This window comes from Electrophorus electricus, chromosome 2 (genome assembly GCF_013358815.1).
Source record: "Electrophorus electricus isolate fEleEle1 chromosome 2, fEleEle1.pri, whole genome shotgun sequence".
In the NCBI taxonomy this organism is placed as follows: Eukaryota; Metazoa; Chordata; class Actinopteri; order Gymnotiformes; family Gymnotidae; genus Electrophorus; species Electrophorus electricus.
In genome coordinates, this window is record NC_049536.1 from 11,447,470 (window position 1) to 11,474,966 (window position 27,497).

General features: G+C 41.5%; 3 protein-coding genes across 5 annotated transcripts; 1 reads left to right on the plus strand and 2 right to left on the minus strand.

Moving 5' to 3' along the window:
- Nucleotides 1-222: 222 nt before the first annotated feature.
- Nucleotides 223-9,539, minus strand: snx1a (sorting nexin 1a). Its single transcript, XM_027000962.2, has 15 exons — nucleotides 9,398-9,539; nucleotides 7,274-8,039; nucleotides 6,471-6,607; nucleotides 6,158-6,224; nucleotides 5,624-5,667; nucleotides 5,213-5,354; nucleotides 4,996-5,074; nucleotides 4,813-4,888; nucleotides 4,524-4,637; nucleotides 4,286-4,379; nucleotides 3,881-4,086; nucleotides 3,437-3,580; nucleotides 2,658-2,738; nucleotides 2,460-2,531; nucleotides 223-2,356 (listed from the first exon to the last, which is right to left on the minus strand). Exons 1-15 carry the CDS (start codon nucleotides 9,518-9,520, stop codon nucleotides 2,306-2,308), a joined length of 2,196 nt encoding a protein of 731 aa, XP_026856763.2. The 5' UTR covers nucleotides 9,521-9,539; the 3' UTR covers nucleotides 223-2,305.
- A 4,913-nt stretch (nucleotides 9,540-14,452) lies between these two features.
- sv2 (synaptic vesicle glycoprotein 2) lies at nucleotides 14,453-20,739 on the plus strand. Of its 3 annotated transcripts, none has more exons than XM_027000594.2 (13): nucleotides 14,453-14,804; nucleotides 14,955-15,035; nucleotides 15,293-15,454; nucleotides 16,074-16,236; nucleotides 16,491-16,612; nucleotides 16,938-17,101; nucleotides 17,891-17,971; nucleotides 18,279-18,374; nucleotides 18,675-18,763; nucleotides 18,909-19,036; nucleotides 19,113-19,208; nucleotides 19,390-19,436; nucleotides 19,828-20,012. In XM_027000594.2, the coding sequence occupies exons 1-13, from the start codon at nucleotides 14,702-14,704 to the stop codon at nucleotides 19,912-19,914; spliced, it is 1,419 nt and encodes a 472-aa protein (XP_026856395.2). In that variant the 5' UTR covers nucleotides 14,453-14,701; the 3' UTR covers nucleotides 19,915-20,012. The 3 variants fall into 3 exon arrangements, with proteins under 3 accessions (XP_026856395.2, XP_026856386.2, XP_026856377.2); XM_027000585.2 differs by lacking the exon at nucleotides 16,074-16,236 and adding an exon at nucleotides 16,034-16,073 and having other exon boundaries at nucleotides 14,462-14,804; nucleotides 19,390-19,549; nucleotides 19,828-20,739; XM_027000576.2 differs by having other exon boundaries at nucleotides 14,465-14,804; nucleotides 19,390-19,549; nucleotides 19,828-20,739.
- cpeb1a (cytoplasmic polyadenylation element binding protein 1a) lies at nucleotides 20,737-27,208 on the minus strand. The gene is made up of 11 exons (XM_027000607.2): nucleotides 26,845-27,208; nucleotides 26,500-26,694; nucleotides 25,344-25,558; nucleotides 24,403-24,652; nucleotides 24,114-24,227; nucleotides 23,792-23,881; nucleotides 23,242-23,378; nucleotides 22,916-23,114; nucleotides 22,739-22,833; nucleotides 22,518-22,598; nucleotides 20,737-22,126 (listed from the first exon to the last, which is right to left on the minus strand). Exons 1-11 carry the CDS (start codon nucleotides 26,870-26,872, stop codon nucleotides 22,016-22,018), a joined length of 1,515 nt encoding a protein of 504 aa, XP_026856408.2. The 5' UTR covers nucleotides 26,873-27,208; the 3' UTR covers nucleotides 20,737-22,015.
- Between the last annotated feature and the right edge of the window lie 289 nt (nucleotides 27,209-27,497).

Here is a 27,497-nt window from a genome sequence, read left to right on the forward strand (position 1 = left end):
TCACACATAAAATTGTGTAATTTTTTAGTCACACACAGGAACAATGTTTCAGTTAACTAATTGCATCAAGCAAAAACTACATGTACATCATATATATGCCAACATTTAGGTGTTTTTCTTTCTCAAGTGTCAAGGGCTTTCAGCTACACAACAGTCATCTGATAAAATTGTTGAATGAATCTAACTTTGCCAACAAACAGAAAGAAGACAACTAGAGAACAGTTTTTTTAAAACTATCTTTATTGGGTATCCCAACAGAAGGCGCACTTAAATGATATCTACTGGCTTGATTGAAAGATAACAAAACATATGGTCTAATAAAGAAAATCTTACTTTCTGATCATTTATAGCAATTAAAGGGACTCATGTCAAACCCATGACTGGCACTATCCAAATTTGGCTCATAAAGATGCCACCTAGAGGGCCAACATTGCCCTCAGGCCTGGGGGGAAATCCCAACTCAGTTTATTAACCGGTGGGAGGAGCTGCAGTCAAGTCTCATCTTCCAATAAAATGTCAGCTGTTAACAGCATATTTAAGTGAAAACTGATTATTTGTCAAAAACCGCAAGTTAATCATTATTGGCAGAGATACAACAAATCCCATGATTATCACTGTCACTTATACGAAGGAAAAAAGTTGGCAAAAAAAAAAAAAAGTAACATGATAACTGTGTTGACTTAAACTACACAAATGAAAGTGGTAAGTCAAAGACATTGGCCCATATCTGTTCTTAACAGAGTAATGGACAACATGGTTTTAAAAAGGAGAAAGGAAGAATAAAAAAGAATGCTGCAACACAAGCCAGTGTTTAAATTTTAACGATGATCGTTTGCTTCCGATTTACTATGCTTACAGTTTATGGAACCCCCCCTCCAAAAAAAACCAAAACAAAACAAAAAACAAAAGAATGCTATTTTGGGATGGGAACTTTTTTTGTGTTTGTTTTTTTTTTTTTTTTTTAATCACTGGCTCGCAGCATAAGTGCTCAAACACTCTTCAACCTCTCCGTCATCTTTCAAAATAAACTATGCAACAGCTTCCTCTGAAGTGACAGTTGCCTTTACAATGCACTGCCTCTAGTATGTTTGTAGAGTTTTCTTTATTATATAAATGAAGTTTAACTAAAGCCAGTCCATAAGAACCATGATGAGGTTTTTCTTTAAAGATGAACACTGTAAAATCCAAAGTGCAGAATATCATTTGAGTGATCAAGGAAAATCCATTAAGTGGTGATATGCATATTTCTGCAGCTTAATGTCCAAGGAAAAAAAGGAGAGAATTTGCTTTTAGAGAACAAGTGTAATGAATGGATGGAATGGCAGACACTGTTACTTTGTCCTAGAAAGCACTACTGCATTTTAATGATAGTCTCTTAACCACTGCATATCTGCTTACAGATGCACAGTACTGTGTGACATGCCACTGTAATTGTAACCATTCTTATGAGACTCTACACATTTTGAAAAATGTCGATCTGAGCAAAATGCTAAATTATTTAAACACATAGTCGAAATTTAAATGGAATTTAATGGAATCCATTGCCTTGATTCCAGAAAGTATTTTTTCTTGACTTTACTTGCAAGCAATTAGATTTCCTAACACCTGCCATCTCCCACTCCATGGAATTGTTTCAATGAAACACTTAAAAGCTGACCTAATGCTCACAATGGCCCAGTTCTTAAAAGGTGGAGAAAGCATCCTGTCCCTTGCTCCTCCTCCTAACTAGACCAGACATCAAACCAGCCTGAATAACACAAGGCATGAGTGTTAGGAAGGGGCTAGATGAGACTCTGCAGATTTTGAAATAGTACACATAAAGAGGAGAAAAAGGAAGTGATATATAGTTAAGTGCATTTGTGTGGAGGGAGAGGGCCCCCTACTGTAAACGATTAACATTTCTGGTGAGTCAAATCTCAGAGTGCCTCCTCCCTCTGTGTGGCGTGAATACCATTTACACTAATGGCACGTAATAATACACACACCCCCCTCAAAAAAAAAAAAAAAAGGATTTGCATACACATAAGGAAGACAACACCCACCCCACCACCATGCATGTACATCCCCTAGTAATAGTTGTCAATAAGAAAATATACGTGGAGGTTAAATGAAAACTATACAATTATTAATACAACAGTTAGAGTGAAGAGCTATAAATTTCTGGCAATAAAAAAGTATCAATTGTTTCTCTTTCCCTTTTGAATTGGGTCTCTTCTCTTGGTTTATAGACAAGAGGTAAAGTGTATAGAAAAGACACAGTCTTATGCAGGCCTGTGTATGTGTTGGTTTATAAGTGTGTACATTCTCATGCGATTGCTTTTGCCTCTGGCAAAAATGCCTCCCAGTACTTTATCAGCTAGAACAGAGAGAAAGAAATACAAACAAAAGTTATTTTCATAGTCTTTTTCACAATAATGTCTTTGAAATGGCAAGGTAGACATATAGGAAAATCCTTTTACCTGTTGCTCTGAATGTAACAAAGATTGCAGGTATTTAATAATTTGCTTCTTGAAATCCCGAGTCTTCTCTTTCTGTTACGGAAAAGCAAGTACAACAAATATCTTATTAACTTTGCTTATAATCACATTGAAGAACACTTTACAAATTGGAATTCACAAACTCTATTCAATAACATCAAACCCATTCTCTCTGCCCACCTCAAACCTCATGACCTCTTTGCGCACGGTAGCAGAGACTCTGTCGAAGTCTCGTTCGTACTGACTGACCCTGCCCTCCCACTGTAACACAAGACACAGTCCAGAGTCACAGTAGCCCACCCGAGGGACAGGAATCAAAGTTAAACAAATGTTTAAATTTACTGTGGGTGTTGTCAGCTCAAGTGTTATATACATGGAAGCACTCGTGCAAACCTTGGGTGCCCCATCACTGAAATCAAAGCAGACATGCATCTCTACTTTGTTATAACACAGAACAAAAAGCAAAAAAGAGAGTCCACTTCACTTCTCATAGTCAGGGTTATTTATTTCTTAAAACTGAGCAGCAAGCTATTTTAGGGTCATATGGGTTAATCAATTAAAGTAGAACTGGTTAATATCTGGAGTACAGAGGATTTAGCTGTTTTCTGCCAGGTTAACAGGCAAGAAACACTTGTTAAAACGCCTCACGCTTCAACCGCATTCCCCCTCTCTCTAGTGAAACTCAGGCGCTGCGGCAGGTTTCAGCAGGTAGCAAACTGACATTACAAGAAAAAACAACTCAGGCAGTAAGCTCAAAAAGAAAATGTTCTGCACATCTGAACATTTAAAAAGCAGAGAAAGGAGTTACCACCCTGGGTGCACTATTTTGGGGCTGTCGAATAAACCAACTTTAACAATATAAACAAAATGTTTAAAAAAAAAAAAAAAAAAAAGGAACCAAAAAGAAAGACAAGCCAACAGAGAGGCTAGGTGTGGCCTGGCCTCCAGGGGAGCACTACCTCGCCAATCTCATCCTTGGCCTGCTGCAGTTTTTCTGGTTTGTTGGCCCACAGCAGTTTGGCCTCGGCCTCTCTCTTCTTCTGCAGCATGTTCTGACCATCCTGCCACCGCTGCCATGCCTTCATGCGCTGGTCAAAGCAAGCCTGGACACAAAGACAAATACACACGTACGTATCTATCGGTGTATGGGTGAAAGATTAAACCCTTAAATATGATTTATGCACCATAGCCATCCTTACAGATAGTTATGAACTACCTCAGTTACTGTACTAAAAACATTTAGAAATAATTAAAGCTTGAACCTCAGTGAACATCTATGTTAATGCTGAGTTTCAGTCTAGCACAAGGTTTAATATGTGACAAGCTGTGCCCATTAAAGCTACGTTTGAAGAGAACACTTAACTTGGTCTGCATGAACATGGATTGTGGATGCGTCTCCCTACCCTCACAGCCCCCAGCAGCCGTATGTAGTCGGCAAGGAGCTCAGCGAAGATGAAGAAGTCGTTGGCTGCCTGGTCTTGATGAAGCTGCTCGATGCGGTCCTCCACCTCTGCCAGCTGAGACAGGGCTCGCGACAATGCTGTGTTGTCCTCCGAGCTGCCCAGCATGGCCACGCTCTTAGCAAACACTGCTGTGTTCACAGACAACTCTGCAAGCAAATGACACAGTTCAGCCATCACCACGCCCTCCCTCCAGCCTGAGCCTTTCTGTCTGTCACAATAGATCTTTTACTTGACAAACAAAACAAAAATAGAGAAAGCCCCTCACAAGTTAGATTATGACAGAGTAAAGGACAAATTAGGAGGCTACTCATAGGGGGGTTGAACCCAAAACCATGCAGGCACCACCTTTCCTGTGGTTGACCAGGGACTCCACCATGCCATGCAGTTTCCGTAGCTGCTGGTCCTCACTTTCTACCTCCTGCAACTTTTCTTCAAACCACTGCAAAGGCACATCACCACACTCAATCCACTGGAATCAAATACTTGACAGTTTTTTGCCTGTGGCAGACGTGCAGCACAGCGGGCTTTAAGGCTGTTCAGAACACCGCCTTCATGAGAAGCCAATGCAGCGGTAATTACTTACCACATCCGACTCATTCATTTTGATGGTCATCTTGCTGACTGCATCTGTAGCTTTGTTGATCATCTTCAGGAAACCTGCTCCACTCAGAGCCTGGGTACTAACTGCCCTGGGTAACTAACAATACATACACACAACCGTGATCACACAGCAAAGATAAGGCTGTGGACATACTTTCTTTTGCATCTGAGGCATACCAGAATGCATTAACCCTAGTGGAGGTACCAGAGGAAGGATAACAATGGACAGATATCTTATGATAATCAATGAGAGAAAGTGAAAGTGATCTTACCTCCTCTTTTTCTAAGAACTCTCTCACATCTGGGTCCTGTAGCAGGGAAGGATGGGACACAACTCTCTGGAGGTACCTGAGGAGATGCTGAGAGTGTGAGCCTCAGGATTGAGTTTATTTTTTTACAACAATAATTGTGTCATCACTGTTAAACAATTCCAGTAAAGATGTGCAGTGAGTGACCTTTCTAGAGCAGCTCTCCTCCTCTCTACAAACTCATCTGAAGACAGGTCCTCTTTGCCAACCTTCACTTTAGTCATTCCTACACAAAACCAGCACAGTACACAACTGCCAGTCAGAACTACACTGAACCAAAATGACAGAAAACTAAATGGAATATTAACAAAGCAAAACCAGAAAATGAAACAGTCCTCCCCCTAACAGAGGGAGGCCTACTTACCCAGAATGCTCTTCTCTGGTGCAGGAGGCACGATGTATCCATTTGGCGAATGTTTCTCAGAGAGTTTCTCATACAGACCCAGAAAATCACTAAAGCGCCTACGCACTGTGAGCTGCTTACTGCGAAACATAGACAATGTTGTCTGTGAGACAGACAGATGGAGAGAGGGAGAGAGAGAGAGAGAGAGAGAGTGCGCGACACAGACAGACAGACACAGAGAGAGAGAGAGAGAGAGAGAGAGAGGGAGAGAGAGAGAGAGAATGGTTAGAGCCCAAAGCAAGGTGCATCTACACATAGTTAAGTGCACTACAAGGATGCAACAATATAAAAATCTCTACACCATTAATGCAAAGACATAGCCTGGCTATTTGTTCAAGAAACACCTTGAAATCAACAGGCAAATGAAAATACCTGTGTTGATACCCTATAGGCCATGTAAGCATTCATACCATCGCCTGCAAGAAGAGGGCCACAGTTAATTAGTCTGAACATATAACATACACACATCTCATTCTGCTGATAGGCCCACAGGCTCCTGTACTACAAATCATTACACTCACAAGAGGTTATGGAAAATAAACATGACCACAAAATATACCAAACAACTGAGAGAGGGGAAGCAGTGCAGCTCTACAGCCATGCCTACTTAAACCCAGGGGATGGAAGCAGGAAACATGAACTAGCTGCCATAAGACAAAAAAGGGGAAGTGGGACACTGTCAGAGAAAGTTTCTGTTGAGCATTGTGTTGTGGTATCATAAATCAAACAGTTAAAATGTCATGGGCTTGACACTTGTATTCCACTTCCCACCGCAAATGGCACAGAAAGCTGTACATGCACAAATGGTTTTCTGACGTATGTGGATAAGATATGCATTTATCCAAATGACTTTTTTTTAGAAGCAAGACAAGTAGAATTTATCAGAACAGTAGAAGATATACTTACCAACTTTTTCTGGGTTTGTGACTGAAATGTTCAAATCAAATTTGTCTTCTTTCTCTTCCTCCTCCAGCTGTATGATGTGTGTGTATGTGTGAGAGAGAGAGACAGATGGAGAGAGAAAAACAGAAAAAGAGAGGTAGGGACATGACAGAAAGAAATATAATTGATCAGCACTCACTCAGTGTAATCAGGTTCATAAGACTTAGAACAGAAAAGGAGCCCTGAGGCCCAAGGCTGAGTTTAAGCAAAGTTGACTATAACCCTAAACAACATTCCAACTGCCATTAGCAGAGGTGAGCTGGGCTGGGTCTCCTACCTCCTCCAGTTTTTTGGGCTGAGGCTTGGAGGAGCTAGTCGAAGTAGACGGACAGGGAACTGGCTCCGAGGGCTTCATCGCGTCTCTCTTTCTGCGGTCATTACGAGGACTGTCCAGAGACAGCTCAACTGTGGCCTCTTAGATTGAGGTAAAGAGGTGTGGAGCGAGAGAGAGAGAGAGAGAGAGAGAGAGGCAGGCAGAGAGAGACAGAGAGAGAGAGAGAACAGAGGAAGAGATTAGCAGAAGGAATTTTGCAATTCAAACATGACACACTGACTCAGTTCCTTGGAAGTGAGCGAAATACTGAGGGCTCTTCAGTGCAGGGCTCTTCAGTGCAAGGCCACAGGATCATCAGCCTGCCTACTACACTAAACCACAAAGAGCACAGCTAATAAAAACACAACAAAGAGGTGGTGAGACTGCTATCCTATACCATTACAGCAGACATAAAAACACATTACAGCTGAAACCAAACAGGTGTTACCACACATTTAAACATTCCCACAGTCTTTTGAGCTAAAACCATCCAAAGGCAAGGGCCAGGCCAATGTGAAAGATGTTTCTATTGCTATTCCTGAACCCTAAAGTGTCCTGCTGAAATTGCATTTTCCTTATCACCAGGGACAATACACTCACATTGTTTTTGGAAAATTACTAAGTACCACAAAGGACAACATTCAATTGTAAAGCTGACAGAAAAGCACTCTATTTTCATACTAAGCCCAAGTTCTACCCAATATGTAACAAAAGCCTGGCCAAAGAGGCCACAATCGATAAAAGAGCAAGCGACCAAGACTGCATACCCGCAAAGAGATCCTCCTCATCCGAGTGCAGTCCATTGGTCTTGGAGCTGGTGTTAGCACTGGGTATCGCAGCAGGTTTCACAGCAGCCCTGGCAGCAGGCATCACTGTGAACGGTTCTTCGGTGAAGAGGTCGGTCGGCGCATTGTTAGGCTGCTTAGCACTGGCTTTAGTGGCTGGTTTGGCTTCGGTCTTCGCCTCAGGGAAGATGTCGTCAGGTTCTGCTCTGAACAGCGAGGCCTGAGGTTTCTTCATCATGGCTCCAGGAGGTGTCTTGAACAGGTCATCCTTGTCTTCGTCATCATCAACGCCATCGCCAAACAGGTCGGTGTGCAGCACTTTCTTTTCAGCCGCAACGCTGCCTACGTGCGCGGCAGCTGCTTTAACACCATCTTCTGTGGATTCTTCAAAAATGTCTTTCTGAGGCTTTTTGATGTAATCATCGGCACTTGCTGCCTTCTTGATGGGATCACTCTTTGGTGGTTCCTCACTGAAGTCCAGTAATGGAGCATTGCTTGTGTGTGTCTCCAGTTCAGCTCCAGATTCCCCCAGGGGATCACTGAACAGGTCATCCGGCTCCTCACTGCCGGCCTCCTCCACAGGGACATCACCTTTGGCTTTACTAGATGCTCCACTTACAGCCTTCAGTTGCTCAGCAGCCGTCTCGCTCAGTGGGTTATTCAAGGGTTCTGCTCGTGGTCCACTGAAGATGTCTTTGTCAGGCTCACTGGTGCTCACAGGAAGAGGGGGATCCATTGAAGAGAGTGTCTGCAAAAAGCAGACAGAGCAAAACCAAAATAATCAAAGGAGGCCTTACTTTGACAACAATGTATAAAATGCAACATATGATTTTGTTATTCATTTATAAAATATGCAGAAACATTGGCCTGATTCTTACATCCCTTCTTATCTGTAATAAGCACTAATAAACATGTAACATACATTGTGTTTGTGTGCATTAGAGAACTCAACACTAAAGACACCGAGTTGCATATTACACATTGCTCAGAAGGCCTAGGTATGGTCTTCCTGAATGACAAACAGCAGTCTGTACATGTGAGCACATCTGAGACTCACATGACCAGGGGCTGTCCTAGTTTTACCAGCACGCTGGGCATATGAGAACTTTGGCCACTCCTTTGTCTTCAAAACCACTGCTTTGCCCAGGTATTAAGTCACTCAGTTGGCAAAGTTAACATTCACTAACAGTCTTGCTGACATATTTGAGAAGGAATTACATTTTACAGAACAGCTTTCCTTGATACTTTTTCTTTAGGCCTAGCCTAACTGACCCTAATCATCTACTCAGCCTAAATTTGGACAGTGTTCCTGGTCATCTTTTTCACTGACAGTCTTTTCAATAACTTGGCTAAAATGGTTTGACTCAATAGGATAGGATGATTCATAAATAATCCAAAAGTGCATAACATTTACACTCCTCAGAATACCACATATGAAAAAACAGTGAGTATGGTGTGAACTCCCTAGTCAGTGACAACACAAGATTACTTGCAATGCCAGGGTCACATTCCTACAAATGACACTGTTTACTCTTCAGAACAGAGCATTAGAAACTAACGGTAGACGACACTTGGTTAGCAAGGGTAGCTAACTAGCTAGATAAATAAAGTCACTTTGCAGCTCCAGTCCTACTTTACGTGCACTGTGCATCTGCCACAGACTTTTTCAGTTGTCCAGTCAGGCATCTAAACCTAACAGAAGTGCAAAACTCTAGTTTAGCTAGGTAATGTTTCCTTATCTACGGAGGTAGCTAGCTAGCTAACAAACAGCTTGCTATCAGGATTCTGATAAGCCACGGTGCCACGGCTAATGTGATAGCTACCTAGCTAGCTAATTAACCTGAGACATTATGAAAATGACATGGCTCCCTGGACAATGCTGTGAATGGAAATAAGACGAAAATAGGAATATTGAGTTAGCTAGCTAATCGCTAAATAGCTGCAGAAGGTTTTCGGTTGCGAGTCAAGCTAGCGTTAGCTGAGCAGTGAAAGTGGACTGGAAGATGACTTCATGCCCAAAGTTTAGTCACAACCAACCTAGCACCAACCTAGCATTGTCTAGTGACAAGACTCATCACTTAGCTTTAAGACACTGTAATTACTCACACTGCCTGTGAAAATATCTGCTCCTTCATCGCTGTCTTCATCCTCTAATTCGGGCTCTAGTTCCTGGTCCTCTAATTCGGGGAAGGGAGGGGGACTACGCTCTGAACTGGCCGCCATCTTCATTCAATCTACAGTAGACAAGCTGGAGACAGCGTCATAAAACTTTGGTAAAGACGGGGAAAATGCACAGCACATCGCCACCTACTGGTGCACACTGTTACATACGCTCATCTGCCCCATCTAAAAATTCAAAACGACTTCTGGGTAGTTTTAATAACAATTCGCAAGGGGTGTGAGCAAATAAATATAAGATAAATTGCAGTGCAGTTACACCTACGGGGCAGTTAGTTCAATATTAAATAACAGAAGTAGATCAAATCTAGACCCAATGTCTAATAGCAAGGTTTTACCGAGCGGCCGGGGGCGGCGTCCTCAGGTAAGCAACCTTTCAATGAGATTACCCCCCTTCCACCCAAACGCAAGCCTGCATGGGAGGGGATAGCATAAATTGACCAGATTTCTGAAAGAAAAACTGGGGGTATTTACAGGTCGGCGGTCAATATATCATTTAAAATGTCCAGTGTTTTTATTCACTGACTAAAAAAGGGAAAATTCTGGTTTCATTTTGGCTATGGTACTTCTTGTACTGTAAAAAGATACGATGAAGGCCGAATGACTGGGTACTAAGTAACTTTGTAAACCGGGTCAGAAAAACGGACCGTAGACTACCATGCTGAGTGAAGTTATGGTAAACTGTTGAGCAGTGTAGAAGAGTTTTTACTAAGATACCCGCGGCTATAGCCCAATAGCCAACACACCCCTGTGCTAGCTTCAGTTCTGGAGAGATTGAGACGGCTGATATCAACATATGGCATGTGTCATGGATAGCTGAAAATGTGATGCAGTTTTTTAAATTATGCCCTATTTGTAGATCGCATGGTAGCTTACATTCAAGTCTTGACAATACGTTTGCAGTGATGATGTGGGCTCACTGAACACTTGCTAGCTTCTGGTCGAGGTTTATGCAGCAGTATTCTCGAAAATAACAGCCAGCTCCATCTGCTGTCCAAAACAAGCGAAATGTCTGCTATGCCACCGGGTCTTTCTTAGCCATTTTCGATGTATTTTAATCGCGCGAGAGAGTGGACAGCTTCTAAACGAGATGAATTTGAGGGAGGGGCTTTTTCATTTGAGAGTCTACAGGTAATGTGAGAAGGTGGATGAGAAATAGGTACATTTATTAACTGTATACAATCACACAGTTTTGATTAATTTGCACTTTTCTGGGTATATCTAATGAGTAACAAGTTTTAGTAATAATCTCCTATATTCAAGTTCCTGCTTTTAAATAAATTCCACTTTTAAATACCTGCATAGAAACCCTGTGGCTGCCACTGACCATCCCAGAACTAGTTCTCATGCATGAAAGCTTAACAGCTTCTAATCAAACAATATTGTTAAAGATGTTACCCAAATATTGTCAAATATAGATACTCAGGCTTGGAATTATATTCTAGCTACACTGTGTAGACTTGGGAATACATGCTCTGCAGAAAGAGTTTTTAAACTGTTTAAATTTTCCTGCAATATTTCAACATGGGTAGTGATTGACCAAAATGGTGACCAAAACAAAGCTGACTTTTTTTTTTTTTTACCTACAAACATACTAAAATAAAGTCAAGGTTTTTTTTATTATTATTTTTTTTTTATTATAGTCCATTAAAGGTTAAATCGCGTGTGTATGTGTTTGTTTCTCTGGATGGTCTGGGTGCAAGCTAAACAGAAGATTCTCTAAACCTTTCTTTTTTTTTGTATAGGTTAAATAATTTTTGTATGTATGCACACGCATTTGTCTCAATACACACCGGTGTATTTTATGATACTTCAGTTTAAGCTCAGGAGGTAAAAAATGTATGATTTTCCTTGTGTTGTTTAGTGTGGTAACTCAGTGGTTAAGGTACTTGACTTGTTATTAGAAGGTTGCTGGTTTAAGCTCCACCACTATCAAGTTGCTACTGTTGGGCCCCTGAGCAAGGCCTCAGTTGTAATTGTAAGTTGCTGTGGATAAAAGCATCAGGTAAATGTAGTTGATTTGTGTATTCCTATGTCCTAGAGAAATCCTTCTCTCCATCACAGAAACAAAGGCTATTCGATATGCATGCACTAGGCCTTTTGTCTCAATAAGAACTATGCCCTGTCTCCTAATATCCTAATGTTTGGTAGATAAGAAGTAAGCACATACTGAATTGGCAACTTGAGATTTAATTATTAATCATTAAAAAAATTCTTAAAATTAATAAATTTGCCCTGTTAATCAGGTTGGTGCCCCAATTAACTTTATCAAATGTAACTGACATTTTTTTAAGTGTTAAAACCTCTACGAATTGCATTTCTTTTTATGTTTAAACAGTTTTGAAAGTGTGCGTACTAAGTTGCTAGCTAGCTAAATACAGTTAGAGAAAAAGTAGCTAGTTACTGAAATGACAGACTGAAAGTGAATGTTTTTGTCCCCCTCACAACTCCAAGAAAAAAGAGTAGGCTACATGGTAGCTGAGTCAGCGACAAAGAATTACTTAGAATATGGCACGTGAAAATATGACAAATTGACAAAAGGACCTTTTAGACATAAGATACCCCAACAGCTACTTCAGCTACATCTGAATGCCTAGACACCAGATATAAATTGGTTTTCAGCCATTCACTGAAATATGAATTATATTTGGGCCAAATTTGAGTTGGTATTATGTGTGATGAAATAAGGCATTTTACTTTGGTTAAAATTATAGCATACAGGCTAGCTTGAGGTTCAAACTAATATTTCAATAATAGATAACAGTAAAACAGTAGAAGTTAAGATGATTTCTGTTGCCTTCACAAGATGGCCAAAAATAACTTTGTACTACTCCTTGCATCATTATCATGGGTAAGTACAGTATAAGCATGTCTTGGTGAGGAGACGTTGAGGACATTTGTTGTAATTTATTAAAACGTATTTTGGTTGTGGTGAAAAAGAAAAAAAGTATATTTTTTGTATATATCAATTTCTTGGACTGCATCATGTCAAATCAAAAGAACTGTCTAGGGCTGGGGCGTTGGACATTTTCTCAGGACTATTAAGCTTAGTGCTGAAATAAATGATAGTCAAGAGGAGAATCAACATAGGAAGTACAATTTATTATGAACAAATTGCAGTATTTTAATGAGTACTAAACAATCAATATAATTTCCTTGCCCTTCCGTGTTTTACTGTAGGGGTTTCTTGGGGCTCAAAATTGAACATGGCTCAAAAGCTGTTTCAAAGAGGAAGAAGCATTATGCAACTCATCCAAAGCTCCTGAAATTCCTATCAGACCTCAATAACTTCCAGAATCCTTGGAAGGTTTAAATGGAGAATGTAAGAACTGTAAAGATTTTTACTATTATATTTTCCCCGAGTTGAAGCCAAATGTAACTAAATGTAGAAATGTAAACACCTACATAATTTCATAAAACACCCCAAGATGAAGTTACTTTAAAATAATTTCATTATGAAGTTAATTTAAAAAATATTTTATTTGATATTTAAGGTATCTGGAACCCTTCTCAGATATTTGATGCTACATGATGGAACCAGTTTATATTTTGTTTAAATTATAACATTTATTCCATGGGGTTCTAAAATTCCAAGAGTGTAGATCAGTTCTTTTTCTTTGAGATTCCTAATTCCATTGCTGCCATAGCTACAATTCGCAATGCAAATAGATATTTCATCAATACAGTGTCCAATAGTATTAAAATGACTTGCCACTGGAAACATCAAATTCTTAATTCTGGCAGTTTAAAGGTATTCAGCAAACCAATCAGCAAGCCTTCTCTTGGTTTCTATGTAAAGTTGATAATTTGCAAGTAATACATTAGACAACTCCTGCAGTAATGCATGAGTAGGAATGGGTGATGACAATTGATCCTTTTGTGTCAATTATTATAGTGGTTGTGTTAATAAATGTACATGTAGCACATCTAGAGCTGTTGTTGATGATATACATCATATATAGAAACATATCCAAAACATATGAACTGGACACCCCCACATCCAGATGGGAGGAACTACAGAGACTGGTGGACAAAAATAAGGCTAAAATCCTGTGGAACCTCCAGATCCATACAAATATACAAGTAGTGTTGAACCAACCAGACAACCAACCAGTAAAATCTGCCCAAAGTTGCACTGGTGATAGTCAAGGGCTCCTACATTTATGAGGTAGTGGAACTGCATTGGCATTATGGGACAAACTTTGAGAAATAGATATCCAAATTTAGTCTATAAGAAATGAGTGCATTAATTCACCTAAAGGTAGTACAACTTTAATATGGATTTATGAAGAAATGGTACAGTGAAATCTGTCCAAACTTACACTGGAGATAGCCAAGGGCTCCTACTCTTATGTGGTAGTGGATCTATTTTAGCATTGTGGAAATTTCCTGAGAAATAGACAACCATACTGTCTCCAAGCCCAATAACAACATTAGGATTTTAATATGGATTTTTGAAAGCATGGTACAGTAGAATCTGTCCAAATCTGTCCAAATAGGCAAAGTCTACCACTCCTGGGTGGTAGTAGAATTGTTTTGGCATTATTGGAAAATTCAGAGAAATAGTTAACTATACTTTCTCTACATTAAATGGACATTTAAACATCATTACAAATACAAGGACTTCAATATAGATTAATTAAGAATTGGTGCAGTAGAATCTTTTCCACCTTGATCTGGTGATAGCCATGGGCCACCACTCAATTGTCAGTGGAATTTTTCAGCCCTGGAGTATCCCCCTGCCCTGCACATTTGTAATCCCTGTTTTAGCTGGCAGTCAAGCGCTATAATAAACTTCTGAGAAACATTATAGAGAAAAACCAAAATCAAAGCTCTTCAAAAAATACGAACGTCACTGTTTTCCATAACGCTTAGGGAGCGTTCCTGTGCGATTAGCAGCAAATACCGTAAAATTGGACATATAGGCGCATTCCACTTTAAAGCGCAGACTGTAAATGTGACTTGACCATGAGTCGCTAAAACTCGGATAGCTTGACTGCGGTATCAGACGGAGCGTTCAAAAGAAATTTCCCACAATCCCGTGCTTTGTTTACAACCATTAAATGTAATCGCGTAAATTGAAGGGAGGAGTTTGTGCTTTCGTTTTGATAGCTAAGCTAGCTCTCTCCCTCAGTTTGTTTGTTTTTTTGTTTTTAACGCAACGATGCTATGTGCAGCTACGAACGTCTAAGATAATTTTGGTGCGAGAATTGTATTTACTGGCAGCATTCGATGTCTCAACTATATGTAGAGGCGTACGGAGACACAGCACGCGAGCCCCTGCTTGCTGCCTCCAGTAACATAGTGACTACATCCCATGATTCGGATAATGAAGGTAGGCTAATATCAACAAATTAATTTAGCACAATTTAACTTATTTCGCAATTTGCCTGATCGTAGTTGGTAGTAATTTAGTTTGCGATTGAAAATGTTCATGAACTTTGCGGATTGTGACTAAGTGATGTGACGTAAATCTGGGAAACAGGGGATGTTGTCTTTGAGAGGACGCTAGACGCCAGTAATGATCACAGGAAATTGTCGTATGAGGAGGCCGTCGAGGAAGCAGGTATTACCACGTTAAGTTCAGTTAGATTTTTGAATCTTTTTTTGCATGTAATTTTTTTACAATATAAAAGAGGCTGTTTCCTATTTTACACTGTTTAATGTTGGGGCGGGGCGGGGCGGGGGTTGTGTGCTGTTAACTAATTTCTTTAAGTGTGTGTGATCACTATGGCTCTTTAAGTGTGTGTGATCACTGTGGTTAAATATGTGCTGTCCAGTCACAGTGATCTTGTTTGCCTTTACTTCGTTCTGGGTCCTCAGGGTTTGGTCTGTCCCATGGCCTTCTGCTGGTGGTGTGTGGCTGGGCCAATGCCAGTGATGCAGTGGAGATACTGTGTGTGTCCTTCCTTCTGCCCACCGCCCGCTGTGATATGCAGCTCAGCTCAGCAGATATGGGGTTGCTGACCGCCAGCATATTCCTTGGTAGATGATAGAATATCAGTCTGTCCACTGCATTTCAGACTTCGGGTTAATCGAGCGATAAGTATCATTTTTATTTTGCTGGTAAATCATGTATTACAAATGCTGTGCATTTGTCACAGCCTTGGGACGTAGTCCTAAGCAGGCTCTATAGAACTAAAATATTGGATAACATTGGGCTTGTTCATAAGGCAGTTGTTTAGTAAGTCCCTTCTTAGAAATTTTAGAGGACTTTTAAGTAGGTCTAATTTGCCCTTCCCATGAATGTAGTTTCAGCAATGTCATGTTATTTAAAGCATAAAGGGCAAATATCCATGAATAAGCAATCTTACTCTGAGAAGTTTGATATAATGGCAGATTCCAACAAGTGTTGTAACATGAGGATATAATCTAATATCACTATCAGAAAGTTAAATAATCAAAATTGCTTGAACCAAACTCTAATACTAACTAACATGAAATTGTTTCTGCTGAGCAATTCAGGTAGATTTATTCAATATGGTCTCATGTTTTTAATGTGGTTGAGAAGTAAAAACAACAAATGAGTCGAGGGGTATTGTTTTGTTTTGTTTTTCCCTGTAGTATTAATGACTGACTCAAGATGGTCCTATTTCCTGTGCAGGTATGATGCTTGGTGGATATATGTGGGGGTATCTGGCTGATCAGACAGGCCGACAGAGGGTGCTGGCCATCTCACTAGCAGTGAACGGAATATTTGGTGCTGTGGCCAGTTTAGCCCAGAGCTTCTGGCTGTTCCTGTTACTACGGATCCTTAGTGGAATAGGGTTAGAGGCTCTATGAATATTCTGAAACAGTGACCTTCAGAGTTTTGTAGTGTACTTGACTTAATCGTGTAAGTATTTCTACGGTGTGTGTATCTTTGGATGTCTAGGGTTTATAGATTAAGACTCACCCTGAACTGACATGGATTTTCAAAGGAGAAGTATATCGGTTGTTGCAATAGAGTTTGACATTTCTTTAGGGGTGACATAACTCCTTTCTTTTGCCAAAGACAAGTACCTGTGTGTTTGATCTGCAGTGTGGGCGGCTCCATCCCCGTTATCTTCTCCTACTTTTCTGAGTTCCAGCCAAGGATGCGGCGAGGGGCCATGATCAGTGCTCTGGCCACGTTCTGGATGGCTGGAAACCTTTTAGCTGCAGGTACAGCATATATCTACTAGCCTGATTCTTTGTTTGAATGTAATGGTTTATCTATCTGAGCTGTGCTCTGCTATTCTGTAACACTGTGTGTGTAATGTGCTTCTGTTCTTTGTCACTGCATGCATATAAAATGGGAAGGTACATTGCCTTACTTTGTGAAGAAAGTTACATGAGACAAGTTTACAAATGATTCATTGACAGTGAATTCAGTGACAGTTTATTGCCCCTGCTTTTTCTATAATACCCTTCTAACTACAGCACAAGAATTCACAAAGTGGGTGAGGCACTGATGTTTCTGTAACCATGTTTGTGACTGTGTGTACAGGTGCAGCCTGGTTGATCATCCCCAAGACATTTCTGCATATTGAGCTAGGATGGTTGGACTTCCAAAGTTGGAGGGTGTTTGTGGTGGTATGCTCCATCCCCAGCTTAACCTCAGCCCTCATCTTCAGGCTGGTCATGCCAGAGAGCCCCCGCTTCTTAATGGAGGTAGCCCCATGGCCCTTCCATGTGGTTTCCTCAAGCAGGAAATGTTTCTGTTTACACAGTGTTCCCTGTGTTGCTGGAGGTATAGGTTACTCTTCAGGAAATGGGCATAAGTGAAGACAGCTCAGCTCAGCATAGCTCAGCTGGTTCTAAGATGCTTGTTTGTGGATGAATTTGGGTCTGGTCTACAATGGATCCCTTTTGCTGGAATTCCATTTTATTTCCTTGTGGCCACCTGATTGTCACTACTTATCTTGAAGGACACATGCTAAATTGTAGCTATAATATTCTGTTATTCCCACTTTTAAAGAAGGTGATTTTAATATGAAATCTTATTTGAGTTCTATAATGTTTATATTTATACTGACAAAAATTCACTACACTTCAGTCTAAAAACGTGCCTTAATTTTGTTAAGAATCGAGCTGTTTAACTACTAAAAATTGACTATTGTCAATGTTCTCTATTCAATTAGAGATTATTATTACTACATAATTATGTTGCACAGTAATTCATATACATATGAATTACTAGCTATAGTAATTCATATGTATATATTTGTATTCAAACACTAGCTGTTTATTATATGCACATTGTTTTGTAGCAAAGGTTCAAGGAACTTTTATGTCGTGTCTGTGTGTGTCTGTGTCTGTGTGTGTCTGTGTCTGTGTGTGTCTGTGTCTGTGTCTGTGTCTGTGTCTGTGTCTGTGTCTGTGTGTGTGTGTGTGTGTGTGTGTGTGTGTGTGTGTGTGTGTGTGTGTGTGTGTGTGTGTGTGTGTGTGTGGCTAACTCAGGCTGGCAGAGAGGAGGAGGCACTGACTGTGTTCCAGTGGATGTACAAACTCAACCACCGAGGAGATCTCAATTCATTCCCAGTACGACAATGTGTTATGCTTAACCATGTAATGTTGTCTTACATGCCATTTACTTATGTTTTAATGTTTCACATTACAGAGTGATTTACAAATAACGAACAGAATGAAGTCGGCTCATCAAGCTTGCCTGTTGGAGCTTTGTAGCCCTGTTGAAACAAACACTGATATATATGGTTGAATAAATATAATTGCAAAACTTTCACTTATTGGATAAATTGGCATGGAAGCCCTCTGTTTACTTTAGTTACCTAGTGCATGCACACGTTCTTTAATAATGAACAGAGTTGGGTTGTTTGCATGTTCATAGGCTGCTGGGCTAGTTATCCCTAGAGAAGATGGGGACAAAGGGGATCCGAGGATCAGAGTTCGATGCTCTCAGGGTATATATCATTCTGTTAAACGGGTAAGTACTGACCCATCTATCCTTGTTCTTGTTTTAGAGAGAGTCTTTATATTTACAGATGGACTTTACACAATCAGTACCTAGAATCATATGTCACTGGGATGTGTCTTGATTTGGGGACTCGAAAGGATTCTATAGCTGACTGACTTCCAGACATTGAGATTTCTGAAATGATGTCTAGTGGAAAAGGGGATCTTGGACTGAAGTGGAATCTGATATCTATCTGCAGATATGTATATAGTTCATTGTATAATATTAGCCCCATATGAACTTTCTGCTGTTGTTTTCTCTGTGCCCCAGGGGCTGGCTCCAATCACACAGCTGTTTGTAAGCCCTTTGACCTCCAGAAGCATTGCCCTGCTCATCATTTTCTATTGTATATCATTTGGGTATGTATGGAAAAAAGGACTTGTTAGTTTTGTATAATATATCTATACACGTACTCATTTAAACTCTTGAACCCTACGCTTATTAATTAACTAGATTATACAGTAACTACATCAAAGCTGATGTGAATAAATCTTCGAGTTGTAGATTTTATGGTTTGTGGATGTGGCTTCCTGAGCTCTTCAAGAGGGCTGAAGCTGGAGGTTCTCCATGTTCCAACATGTCTGAAGCTCAAAGCTATGAGAATAAGAGCTGCTATCCAGTCAAAACTGCAGGTGTGACATTTAAACTATCAATCAATACTGTTTCAGTGTTTCCAGAATAAGAAATATCCATACTTCCTGTTTACAGTGTACATGGAGGGCTTTATAACTGCAGCATCCAACCTCCCTGGAAGCATCTTCACCATCCTGCTGATGGATGTAGTGGGAGGGAAGATCCTCCTCGGTGAGTAAACATCCAGGCACCTAGTTTCTCTTGAGGTAACCTGCTGTGAGTATACAAAACTCCTATTGTGTTCCCTCCCTTTATCAAGCTTTGCTTATAGTTAAACTTTACTGGTCACTAAAAAGGCTCATTTAAATGGTCATCTGAGCTCATGTTGAAATATTTATTTGTTGTCTCTCAGCTGGGAGTCTGCTGGTGTCCAGTCTGAGTGTTTTCCTGATTTATGAGGTAAAAACTAAAGGCCAGAGTTTCTTGATGTCGTGTGTGTTCAGTGGGGTCTCTGTCATCTCTTGGAATGCTCTGGATGTTATCAGCACTGAGCTCTATCCCACACATTTACGGTAACTACCCTCACTGCCACCATGGTACACATACACTGCACCTCTATACAGTTTTATCTCTCATTAGTCAACCTTACTAAACTCAAAATGGCCTGTCAATGTTCATTTGTTTATCTAGTTTCTAATTTAACAATAATATTCATATCAATCATACAAGGGCTAAAGTAGAATGAGTGTACCCTATCCCTTAGCCTGTCCTCTGGGAATACATTTGGGTTTGTTTCCATATTGGCTATGTATATATGACATGAGTCTAATGTTATTACATTCTCTTTTAGGTCCTCTTCCCTGGGCTTCTTCAATGGAGTGGGCCGCGTAGCAGCAATCATGGCAAATGTTGTTTTTGGGCAACTGGTGGACTCTAACTGCGCACTGCCTATTGTGCTGGTAGCAGCTCTACTGCTAACTGGCAGCCTAGCAGCTCTACATCTGCCTCCCACTAAACAGACAGAACTGACATGAAACACACGTGCATGAAATTAACAAAAACCAACACACACACTTCACCTGAATAAACACAAAGTCCATGTGGACATTGGCTTCCTTAAAAGCCTGTGCCACAGGCATTATTGGGATCCTACAATCTATTCAGTCTGGTGGTAGCTAGCAAAGATTTCCAGGTGGATTTTCTGACTAGAGCTACTAAAATCAAATAATTAAAATCTGGCCTCCATTTGTGAAAGAGTCAGGATGTTCCAAAGCATAGCTATTCACACAACCTAAACATCACAGCAAGAACACATGTTGGGGTCCAGTGCTTTCAGTCACTCTAGGCTCTTGTTGGATTGAGCTACTCAGGTTCTACCACATCAATGAGATAAAGCCAGAAGCAGATCTCCTAGCAGAATGCAGGCTTCATGCTTACAGAAAAGTCTCTCTTTGAAACAGTCACATTATACTTATCAACCAACAGCTAATTAATTAGCCTTGTGTAATTGCACTTACCACCTGTTAACACATTTTTTTATTTTATAATAAACAATAAATGTTTTAGAATTGTTATTAAATAAGGCATTTCATTTTTTGACCAGTAAATCATATGCAGTATTTTTATCTGCAACAATAGGACCAAGGAATATGTAGAAAAATAGTGAAATCATTTTTTTCTGATATCATACTTGTAATGTGACTCTAAACCAGTGTTCTCTGAAATATGTTTTTCAACGGAAATAAAATGAACAGACTGGTAATGCTTCAACAACTTTATTGTGCCCAACTGGAACAACCTCCACTTTAGGTAACTATGGCAACACTTGCAGACCAATGAGGTAGAGAATTTTAAACTCTAAAAAGCAGCTGGGCCAGGCAACAGGTTCAGCACAACAAACCTAATGGAAAGAGCATAAGGGAGAAAGGCAGACCGAAAGACATAGACATGACATTAGGTCTTTGGCACAGAACTTTAGATCTAAATAAAAATGGGGAGTTGGGCTGCATTTTATTTATAATGATTCACAATAAATAGACCTGGTTAACAGTTAGTCCTACAATCAGCAGAAACAACAGTACTGGCAAGGAAATTAAAGGGTCATGCTTTCAATGAGTCTGCCTGTCCCAATCTACAGAAGTCCAAGAGTACAAGAGGGGGATTTACAACCACCATCTCCTGTGTCCCCCAAGTGCAAATTAAAAAAGTGCAACAATTTGATTAAAACTATGTACAGTGAACAATCTCAGAGGTCAAAGTTCTTTCCAATGTTGTTACCATATATAACTGATCGTTGATTGCAAGAATATTGCTAAGCAGCAGTGGCATCCAACAAAGTGAGACTTGATAAGGGGAGCTGCTGTGTAGCCAGCTCATGCATCAACCAGGTTATGTTGCTTGTTAATTAAAAAAAAATAATAATAATAATTCAAAACCACAAATACCCCCAGGTAGTTAAAACTACATAGCAAATACTAACTAAAAATACCAGAGAGTGCAAATCTGGTTATATTCCCATGTCTCAATCTAATACTACACATAAAAGAGGTAAAACATGTTAAAAATACAGGTTAAATTAACTCCAAACTCTAAAATAAACAAGGCAGTTGACATGCCGCAAAAAAAATAAGGTACTGGCAAAACCAGTGAAAATAAGAGGCTTCCAGACCTGTATGTTGAATTTAGATGTAAGGTATTCAAAAACAAACTAAAATTGTGGAACAGCTCTAAAAATAAAATTTCTGCTACCTGCAGAAATCTGGGGTTATTTCCATGGTGACTGTTGTCTGGGTAACTGTGCAAATGGGTCACCATCGCCCAGACCCTCACTCTGCATAGTGCCTTAGTGAACAAGTAAACAGCGAAAATATAGAAAGCAGTGCAATACGTGAACTTTCTACAGTATTTCTCCCGGGGACTCTATCAACTCTGGAGAGGGGATGGCACAGCTAACCTCCCAGGGCCCGGTGAGCCCACGCCTGGCACCTCAGTCCTGGAGCCTCTGGGTTAGCAGCAGAGATATGGATGCTGCTGTCTGTTTAGCACGAGTGGATGCTCTTCTGGTTGCGCATGAGGGGCCGGTGACTGCTCAACACATCCATTGAGTGCTGCCAGTGCCAGCAGGAGCGGCAATAATACTTAAAACATGCCTAAAAGTGCATCAGAGAAACATGAATTAGTCAGAGGAGAGACAGTTTTACATGCATCATATTCACTGCCTACTGCCATTGACCCTAAATACAAAGGGTTATATAGATTTTAATTCACAAATAGAGCTATTCAACACAACCACTGAACAAAATAGTAGACACAAACACTTTAGGACTGTTGGTGCATCCAGGCCTCAACCTGTAAATTTTACGAGGGGACCATGTCAACGCTGTTCTAATGGTTATTGAAGAACTGTGGTTTGAAGGGAGTAGCACCTTCCTGGTCTCAAATTTATGGTTTTGGCTTTAACACATGCAAGTATTGCTGTATGACTCTGGTGGGACAGTGGTACATCACTATAGATCAGGGATTATAGCAGCACTCTCTCACCTGGTCTCTGCAGAAGAATGGCCCCGGCTGATGAGTACACACTTCGCACATGGAGTCATCAAGGTAAGGGTCAATCTGAACCTAAAACAGGTGAAAAGACCAAATCATGAAGTGGCAGATTTACTTAAGTGAGGAACAAAGAAACAGGTTGTAGTCTGTCCAAGATGATGAAGTGGATGCAGAAGGTACTCAGTGCTCTCTGTGCATACTTCCTCTCTTACCTTCTTGGTGAACTTGGAGGTCTTGATCTCCACAAATGCGGCACTCACTGCTTTTAGGTAGCTCTTCTGGTTCCTGAAGGTCACACGTCCGGATCCTGCAAAGACGGCCCATGTAAGCGGAACTGTAATAGCACACCCAGTACAGTCTGTGCTTCAGGGGCTTAAAGGCAGACTGACCTATAGGATATTTGTGCTTGTCTGTGTCAATCCCAGCATAGGTGACACCCCCGAACAGTTCCTCCATGATGTGTGCCAGGGCTTCTGCGTTCAGCATGCCGTGCAGAGCTCCCACAAACACCGTTCTGCTGGGGAAGAGCCGCAGCGAGGGGCAGCGCACAAAGTTACTGTCCGTGATCACCCACGGAATCACTTGCACCTGTGTACACACGAAAGGCACAGAGAACTAGCTGAGAGAGCTGCTATCCTCCATTGCAGACCAAGAAGCTCTGTGTCAGACCACATGGCACTCTGAAGCACAATGTATACATGTGTGCCACACTCACATCCTTGCAGCGTATCCTCTTGCTGGACATCTTGTAGTAGTACTCCAGACAATCTCCTGGATGGGCATGGCGATGGTTGCAGGCCTGCAGCAAAGCCTTCACTGACTTGTCCAAATCAAAGACTAGGTATACGTAACCTACAGAGTACGTGCAGTCTTAATGCGCATGCTGACCGATCCCACCACTTACATGTTTTGTGCAGAATTAGCTGCTGCTGCTCACATTATCTTGGTAAGATCTAAAGTGTAGAGCCCTAATACTCAATTCTGGCTCTTGAATCTGTTGAACCTGTTTTTTTGTTTTGTTTTTTAAATTGGGCACCTAATTGCACAACTATGAAGAGAGCAAAAACCACAGAAATTGGCCCTCAGAGAATAAGGATTGAGTATCAGGGGTCTAACATCTTCTACCTAGCTCTCCTTCACCCATGGACCCACACCCACTAAGGACCAAACTGACCTAAGAGGATCAGCTCTATGACTTCTAGGATCAGTCATGAATCAATCATTTTGATGTATGCTGACATAGGCTCAAGGCATTAGCTGGTTACCTTGAGGGGGACATCGGGGGTGCTTGCCATCTTTACCAGGCCACTCTACTTTCAGAGGTCCAAACATACTGAATGTGTTCAAAAGACTGGCTGCAGAGAGAGAGAGAGAGAGAGAGAGAGAGAGAGAGAGAGAGAGAGAGAGAGAGAGATTTTTACAGAAAAATATTTAACGTATTTATACTTACACACAACATATATTTAACTTATATTTAAGGGAACATATATTTAAATCTCACACATCTGATGCATTTGTAATGAATTTCTATGATATATTCCTCTGCTGAGACATCTATTTGTGCACACACGTGTTTTTACTATTCACCCTCTGTGACGTCCCATGGAACTCCTCCTAAGAACACTTTACAGGAGTAGATGGGGTTTTTATAACTGCGTGGAGGCAGCTGTCCAGCCCAAGTACATGTGGCTTCATTTGTTGCTGTGAAGAACAGTGAGGAAGGCTTAGGTCTAGTGTCACCAAGAAAACTGAGCTAACTAATGGCAGAACTTAGCTGCAACCATATTGTAAAATTAAAATGGAAATGCACTTACAAGCACGAGACCTCATAAATAATCCGGCCATGACTAATGTAGTCACAGTAACAGAACAGTACCTGCAGCCTGTCTGTGTAGCTGAGCCTTCTTCTCAATGCTGATGGTGTGATCTGGCAATCCCAGGGTGTCCCAACTGGGCCAGGTGGGTGGTTTTGTCCAGCACTTAGCCAGTGAGCCTTCAGATATTCCTGGGAGACAGGGACGGAGAGGAGAGCCAGGGGCTTCTCTATGCCTCACGGCCTGCTTCACTGTGTCCTTCGGAGTGCCAGACAGGAGGAAGTTCACCGGAGGAGAAATCCGCAGGCTAGACTAGTAAAGGAAAGGTGATGCAGAGTGACACTCCTGTTTCAACAGAGCATGTTCAAACATCACTGTCGTAGTTCATCTAGATTTCTGAGCATGCTGCACTCTCTCTGTGCCCTGAATGACAGTTCTACTCAGCATGTTTTCTTTGTGCTGTGCCTCCTGTCTGAGCACCAGGGTTTCTGAAGCAGTTCAGGTCACTCACTAGGTAGACTCAGCACCAGACATCCTGTGTTCTGCAAGGGTGCTTGGTTAAAGGAAAACATTTTTTAAATGTTTCAACATTTAATGGAATCTGGCTGGCTGTGATTGTGTCTATGACTAGTATGTCTATAAAATCCTGCCTAACCTTTTGGTACCACCCAGATAGGTTGATCCTCCATTAGGCATGAAATTGAAGACAACACATGGTCAAGCAAGTGGTAACAGCTAGCTAGCTAAGCATTTGTCACAATGAAGTGAAGATGGGTTTTCTAATCAATTTTCTGTATAAATGTTTTTTAATAAATGTTGGATAGTAAAGGAAAATTCTTTGTGTGGAGTTCTTTGTGGGGAATGTTAGATTAATTATAATAACGCAACAAAAGAAGTAATACCACCTTGTTTTTGTGATCAAAATGGCGGCCAGACCTCAGGAAGGAGAGGTTGATTGCACAGCTGTGGTTATTGTGTGACCCTATATTTTGGAGCTGCTTACCAGGTGGTCAGATGCAGAAGAGACGCCGCTGGTCTCCGAGTTGACAGGACTGCTGGATCCGGAGTTCAGCAGAGAGCGAGGCTCTATCCCTAGAGGAATGCGGGCCAGGCTGGGGAAGTGTTCCAACAGGTCCCCTCCACCCAGGGAGCCTTGGCTCTGATAGCCCTGCGGTCTGTCCAGAGCACTGCCCAAGGGCCTGGTCAACAACCCAAGCACTGCCACAGACACACAACATGGATCTAAGATGCAAAGTATATGGCCCCAGATAAGAAGAATTAAATTACATAATTATATTAAATTATAAAATTTCATGAATTTAAATTAGCCCAACTAGAGGTAGCATGCTACCCACCTACTTCACCAGCAGTATATAGGAATGACTGAAAACAATAACATGTCCTACTATTGGATGTAATGTTAAATCTAACAAAGTCCAACTAAGTGTATTATTCAACCTCAAAAATGGTGTGATGTGCAATAAAGAGATCTGTCTGAGAGAGAGAGGGAGGGGGACAGAGAGAGAGGGAGGGAGACAGAGAGAGCTGTCCTGAAGTGACACCAGCCCTGAATGAGACAGCAGAAATGAACTGGTTTGGGTACTGTGCTTAGCTAGTGTCTATGTCATCTGCTCTATTAGAAGAATTGGGGCAGAGCAAATGTGAAGCACACAGGGACTTCACATTTAGACGTGTAAACTCTGTGAACATCATCACGTCACAAGCATAATACAAAATACAAGCATTTTCTTAAATAGGGGAAGGAGATTTTTGGTTTTTAGTGACCCGAACAAATGCTAATGGATCAACAGAAAAGCTAGCTCTGGTGTGTTTGGACTGGCTTATGGGTAAAGTGATTAGTCATGCATGAATTAAAGATATGAGACAGCACTAAGACTGAGCTCAGACCTTCCAGAACAATCTATCATCATACCAGCACATTCTCACTCAGTATCTGTCTCTCATACACACAAATACAGACAAACAGGTTTCCTAAAACTCCACTATCTATCATCACAAAAACACATATCCATTCACAAATCATTCCAAAGTACACTGAACCATTAGAACGACCTCATCCATGAATCTTTACTGTAAAGAAACATAATTAAAAGTAGAATTAACATAAGCAAACACATAGAGGGGGGTGTGGTACTCACTGGCTGCAGGAGAGTAGTGCTGGGCCAGAGGTTCAGGCTCAGGACAGCTCCAGGGCTGATCCCAGCAGGCCAAGCCGAGAGACTGCAGGCCCAAGCTGAGTTCAGCGATGCTGGGCAGGCCGAGGGGAGAGTCCTGCTCCGGGCTGGAGAATGGCATCCTGCTAGCCACAGCGGCGCACCCTGCATCTAGCAGGTCTATGGGAGGAAACACAGACGTCACCTAAAACAATGCAGTAGTCCAGGATGGCAAACATGAACTTCTACACACTCGCACACACAAACACGCAGCACAGACAGAAGCAAAACAAGCCTGACGACCAGGAAGAGCAGAAGTCAGAGACCAACCTCCCACGCTGCCTGTCGAGGCTTCCATGAGCCTCCGTGCGCATCACTGACAGGTTAAACATGTGGCTGGAACAGTGAGCTTCTCACTGCTACATCCATCCCCAGCTCCAGCACGTCAAATGGTCACAGTCGTGCACGCACACACACACAGGCTTCTCTCTCTCACTCGGCTACCCAAATACTTCTAAGCAAACTCTGCGCGCATGCGATTGGGTTGCCAGGCTCTGCTGCGATGCTCTCAGTAGCCGAGTCTCACCACTCACTGATCTGAGGACAGAGGAGCAGCAGTTTCTTGCTTGCTTGCGCCCTTCCTGTTTGTGCTGAGTCAGGCTTAGGGTTGGAGGCTGGCCAGGTGACAGAGGGAGGGAGCAATGAAAGGGAGGGAGTGAGAGAGAGAGAGTGAGAAAGAGAAGGAGGGAGAGAGAGGGAGAGGGAAGGAGAGAGAGGGAGAGGGAGAAAGAGAGAGAGTTAGAGAGAGAGAAAGGGAGGAGGGAGAGAAAGGGAGAGAGTGAGAGAGAGAGAGTGAGAAAGAGAAGGAGGGAGAGAGAGGGAGAGGGAAGGAGAGAGAGGGAGAGGGAGAAAGAGAGAGTTAGAGAGAGAGAAAGGGAGGAGGGAGAGAAAGGGAGAGTGAAAGCAAGAGGGAGGGAGAGAGG